The 6,000-nt window shown below is 42.6% G+C and overlaps 1 protein-coding gene across 8 annotated transcripts in view; it reads left to right on the top strand.

Moving 5' to 3' along the window:
- The first annotated feature begins 1,612 nt into the window (after positions 1–1,612).
- LOC139762555 (uncharacterized) overlaps positions 1,613–6,000 on the top strand; it is a 712,972-nt gene continuing 708,584 nt past the window's right edge. For all 8 annotated transcript variants that reach the window (XM_071687585.1, XM_071687584.1, XM_071687583.1 and 5 more), the window contains exon 1: positions 1,613–3,097. In XM_071687585.1, the coding sequence (XP_071543686.1) occupies positions 3,049–3,097 (49 nt within the window). In that variant the 5' untranslated portion in view covers positions 1,613–3,048. The remainder of the gene's footprint in view (positions 3,098–6,000) is intronic.

The following is a 6,000-nucleotide window of genomic DNA, read 5'->3' as shown; positions in this document are numbered from 1 at the left end:
AGCCTGTTTCATCTTACGAAGCTTGCCCCTTGTTCTGTTAGGCGTCTACTGTCAGGCCTAACCCCTGCAGGCAAGGCGGCATCAGTGAATGTGCGAGACGCACGGCGGGCAGAGTAAGGCTTGCCAGCCAGCTTCCGTTTCGGCTTAAAAACACAAACGCGTTCATACCCACGCAACATGAGAGTTGTGTTCGAGCACTAATATGTGATCATTGGCCATCTAACATGTCTACTGACAAAACTCAGCATCAGGACGGTGCACATACCGACTAATCATCGCCAGACACTCATGGTGGTCGATCTCCCTGGTTCGTAAGTGAATGCCCCTTTCATGAGTCCACACTAGCTAAATAATCATTTAGGCATAATCATCCTCATTCCTCATGGCGCAGGAAAAAGGCAGCGACTCCCCAAAGCGAAACTGGAGGCTCCATTCAGCCTACAACACGATGGATCTCACTCCGACCATCGTGCAAGAGTGACGGCGGCGCATCAGTACCTCCGACATAATGTGAATTCTTCTGTCGGTGTATGTCATAGTCTTCCGATCTGCATAACGAGATACAATTTCCCGTGGTCTTTATCAACCTGTGGGCCCAATTTTGCTCCGTCGAGATCTAGCAATGGGTTCTATCTGACACTTCTATTTCCAAGAAGAATCATTCTCAAGATTTCAGTGGGCCCATTCCCAAGATCGTGATGCAGAGGTATATTAATTTCTCCTTCCCTGTCGTACCTCCACCACCAAGAGCGAAACTACTAGAGAAGGGAGACCAAGGCCTAATGACTCGTGGCCTTAGCAGTCATGAGCATCCTGTCAGCCCATAAACGAAAACCAACTACCATCTTTTTAACACCAACAACCTTAGAGCTTCATAGCTCGAATAACCGTAGCTACTGATGCCAGACTTGCCCTCGAATCTATTTAGCTCAGAAAAGAGAAGGGTAAGAGTTTATCTAATAGAAATATTCAAAATAATCAAAGGCTTTTACTGTCTTGATCTATTATGTTAGCTAAGACATTATTCCTCTAATCTTACTCGTAAACAATGGACACACTGCTGGGCAAACGGTTTACCTCGAATGAAGCTAAAGTACTTTTTTCTTCAACAGGATTGTTAACATATGGAACGATTTGCCAGTTAGAATGGTTAAAAGTAGTACTGTAACTAAGTTTAAGATTAGACCTGATAGATACGTAGCTTCAAGTACACGACTTTCATTATTTGCGCCTCCATAATCAAAATTACAATTTGCAGTTATTCTCTGAATCATCTTTATGCCTTCTAAGTTTCAACATACTATTCTGTGAGTTTCTAATATCTTCTACTATCACAAACAGCCTCGAAAGGCCTCATTGGTGTGATGATGTTTTAATTCCTTTTTATTTGTTTTCCTTGCATGCCATAGTATTTATAACACACACACACACACACACACACACACACACACACACACATACACACACATACACACTGGTTTTGACTTAAGAGAGTCAGTTGCTATTCTCTGTGACTCCCTGAGCCGTGCAGCGCTGTTTTACGTTGAGGCTGGCTGACATGAGAGCAGTGAGGCTGGTATCCGTTCCAGGCTCCAGACGATGGTGGACCGCGGCCGCGGCCACACTGTCCTCGCTAGTCTCCGTTCTCTGTGAGCCGTGCCGATCGCTCTCGTTTGCTACACTGCCACACCGCGTTATGCTTTACAAGTGATATATCATTCTTACTAACTCAAAACTTTCTTTTTGTTTGGAGCGAAAACGTTCTGTTGTGAATCGTACGTGACACGTGTTACAGGGTGTTAGTTCATGTGACGCCCAGGCAGTGTGACGAGACACAGCAGATGAGAAGCGTCGACGTAACTAACAACAGCAGCTATGCTGAGTCGAAATCACCAGTAACAACTGCTGTGTTGAGTCGAAGTGACCAATAACTGCAGGTGTATTGAGTGGAAGTTGTCACTGGGAAGAGGTGTAATGACTCCACGTGTGATGGGTCGAAGTGACCAGCAACAACAGGTGTGTTTAGTGGAGAAAACCTAAGACAACAGGTATAATGACTCCACGTGACTATCAACAACAGGTGTGCTGAGTCGAAGTGGCCATCAGCAGCAGTTGTGTTTAGCTGATGTGACCAGCAACAGCAATTGTGATGAGTGGACGTGATCAGCAACAGCAGCTGTGCTGAGTCGACTTGAACAGGCACAGCAGGTGTGTTGAGTGGAAGTGGCCAAAGAAAACTGGCGCAATGACTCCACGTGACCAAACACAGCGTGTGTGTTGAGTCAACACGGCAGGCACTGCAGGTGTGTTGAGCCAACACGGCAGGCACTGCAGGTGTGTTGAGCCAACACGGCAGGCACTGCAGGTGTGTTGATTCAATACGGCAGGTATAACAGGTGTGTTGAGTCAACGTGGCAGGTACAGCAGTCGTGTTGAGTCAACTCTGCAGAAATAATTCGCCCTCTCTATCAGGACCTCGACTATTGCTGCTTCTGAGAATTCATTTCTATCTATACCTAATGTTTTTGTCTAACAAATTCCATTTTAAGTGAGACTTTTCCAAGGAATTCTTACTTTGAGTAATCTGTGTACAAATATGTTAAAATAAACGAGAGGCTGGTTGCAGTAAGTGTCTACCTCCACCTGTAGAACTGAAGACAACCCACCAGAACCTACGGTTTGCCACCTGCCGTGAACCCACTCTTTGCCACCTGCCATGAACCCTGGGCATATATATCATCTGCTGTGAACCCAAGACTTGCCTCCTACCAAGATCTCAGGGCTTACCACCTACCGTAAACCTAGGGCTTGCTTCATACCATGATCTCAGGGCTTACCACCAGCCGTGATCCAAGACTTTGCCAGCTACTGTGAGCCCAGGGCTTGCAACCTAACAAATCTCAGGGCTCACCACCTGCCGTGATCCAAGGGCTTGCCACGTGCCGTGATCTCAGGGCTTACCACCTGCCGTGGACCCAGGGTTGCCACCTACAGTGAGCCCAGGGCCTGCCACTTATCGTGAACCAAGACAGCGGACAGAATTTCATTATGAGGCACATACTTTCTTCGTTGCTGATGCTTGCACTCTTGACAAAAGGTAAGTAAATTTGACAAAAGTTCTCGTTAATCCGTTCTTATACAAACACCTTCCGACATGAGATCCTCTCGTATCATATTAGCGGCTGTTGTCCGTTCTTATCAAAATGATCCCTGTTGAGATAAGATCCGTTCTGATCATACTAACATCTGTTAAAAGTAGATCTGTTATTACTACACTAACACCTATTGAAATAAGATCCGATTTTACTAACAACTCTTGAGACAAAATCCGTTCATACTACACTAACACCTGCTGAAATAAGATCCGTCCTTACTCTCCTAGCACCTACTTTAGATTACATCCGTCCTTATACTAACAACTGTCGAGATAAGATCTGTTTTTACTATACTCGCAACTGTTGAGATAAGATCCGTTCTTATCATACTAGCACCTGCTGAGATAAGATCCGTTCTTATAATATCAATAGCTGTTGAGATAAGCTCTGTTCTTATCATACTAACATCAACTGAGATAAGATCTCTTCTTATCATACTAACACCCTGTGAGGAAAGATCTGTTCTTACTATACTAACACCTGTTGAGATGAAATCCGTTCTTCACATACTAACTCCTATTGAAATAAGATCTGTTCTTCACATATCGACACCTATTGAGGTAAGATCAATTCTTATTAAACAAGCACATGTTGAGATAAATCTGTTATTACTATGCCAACACCTGTTGACATGAGATTAATTGTCATCACACTAACACTTGTCGAGATAGAATCTGTTCTTACTTTACTAACAGGAATTGAGATAAGATACATTCTTATCATACTAACACCTGTTGAGACAAGGTTCGTTCTTATCATACTGACACCTGTTAAGATAAACCTGTTCTCACTACACTAAAACCTGTTGAGATAAGATTCAATGTTATCATACTAAGACCTGTTGAGATAAACTTATAGATAATATACTAACACCTGTTGAGATTCGTTCTTATCATGCTAACTACTATTGAGATAAGATCCGTTTTTATATAATTAATGACTACTGAAATAAGATCCTTATCATAATAATGCCTCTTCTTAACATACTAGCACCTGTTTAGATAAGATCCATTTCGTATTATACTTACCTTTTGACAGAATTCCTGACAAGGGACACTTTAGTAATATCAAGTTGGTGGACTTGTTACTTCTACAACTTCGCTCCTTAAGAATGATCTTAGCTCAGAAGATATAGATATAAACGAAAAAAGTTGCTAAGATTACATCCTGGGCGAGAATATAAGTATGATAAGATCCACTAGCAGCTTCCTTCATAGCATGAGCTTTACGCCAAATTCATCCGCGTGCAACTTTATTCCACCATTTCTTCCTTAAACTGTTGTACATGATACGAACAGGAAAACTTCAGATGGTCGGATCAATATGTATTTCAACATTGGGTATTGTGCTGTCTAGTTTGGAAAGGTTGATAATATAGATCACCGTAGGCGATGTCTTCCCGCGCTTGGAACCATTGTCTTCATCCATATGGAAGATGACACCGTTTTGATCGTTTCTTACGGTTGTGATGGGTAGTGTTAGGTGGTGATAGACAGTGTTAGATAATGATGGATATTGTAGGTAGTGATAGACAGTAATGGACAGAAGTAGGTAGTGATGAACAGTGTTAAGTGGTGATGATTAATGTTAGGTAGTAATGCACAGTAGTAGGTTGTAATGGACAGTGGTAAGTAGTGAGGAAAATTGTTAGGTAGTGATGGTTAGTGTTAGGTAGTAATATACAATCGTAAGTAGTAATGGACAGTGTTAGGTAGTGAGGAACATTGTTAGGTAGTGATGGTTAGTGTTAGGTAGTAATGTACAATCGTAAGTAGTAATGGACAGTGGTAGGTAGTGAGGAACATTGTTAGGGAGTGATGGTTAGTGTTAGGTAGTAATGTACAATCGTAAGTAGTAATGGACAGTGGTAAGTAGTGAGGAACATTGTTAGGTAGTGATGGTCAGTGTTAGGTAGTAATATACAATCGTAAGTAGTAATGGACAGTGTTAGGTAGTGAGGAACATTGTTAGGTAGTGATGGTTAGTGTTAGGTAGTAATGTACAATCGTAAGTAGTAATGGACAGTGGTAGGTAGTGAGGAACATTGTTAGGTAGTGATGGTTAGTGTTAGGTAGTAATGTACAATCGTAAGTAGTAATGGACAGTGGTAGGTAACAATGGACATTGTATGGTAGTCATGAACAGTGGTAGGTACCCATGGACAGTGTAAGGTAGTGATGGACAGTGTCAGGTACCCAAGGACAGTGTAAGGTAGTGATGGACAGTGTCAGGTACCCAAGGACAGTGTAAGGTAGTGATGGACAGTGTCAGGTACCAGAGGACATTTTAAGGTAGTGATGGACAGTGTTAGGTACCCATGGACAGTGTAAGGTAGTGATGGATAATGTCAGATAGCCATGGACAGTGTAAGGTAGTGATAGACAATGCTAGGTACCCATGGACATTGTAAGGTAGTGATGGACAGTGTCAGGTAGCCATGGACAGTGTAAGGTAGTGGTGGATAATGTCAGGTAGCCATGGATAGTGTAAGGTAGTGATATACAATGCCAGATAGCCATGGACAGTGTAACGTAGTGATGGACAGTGTTAGGTACCCATGGACATTGTAAGGTAGTCATGGACAGTGGTAGGTACCCATGGACAGTGTAAGGTAGTGATGGATAATGTCAGGTAGCCATGGACAGTGTAAGGTAGTGATGGACAGTGTTAGGTAGCTTGTGTTACATCAGTGTTGTGACACTTGACTCGCATCTCTAGATTATTTCAGTACAATACTCTAGTTGTCTACAGCGACTTTAGCTTGCAGAGAGAAACCCACCCTTTTCACCTTGCCGATGCTGATAAAAACAAGAATCGTGTTTCTCTGATGAACTGACTTAAATAT

The sequence above is a fragment of the Panulirus ornatus genome, chromosome 43 (genome assembly GCF_036320965.1).
Source record: "Panulirus ornatus isolate Po-2019 chromosome 43, ASM3632096v1, whole genome shotgun sequence".
In the NCBI taxonomy this organism is placed as follows: domain Eukaryota; kingdom Metazoa; phylum Arthropoda; class Malacostraca; order Decapoda; family Palinuridae; genus Panulirus; species Panulirus ornatus.
The sequence above is the reverse complement of the archived record's forward strand: the minus strand, read 5'-3'. Positions and strand labels throughout refer to the sequence as shown.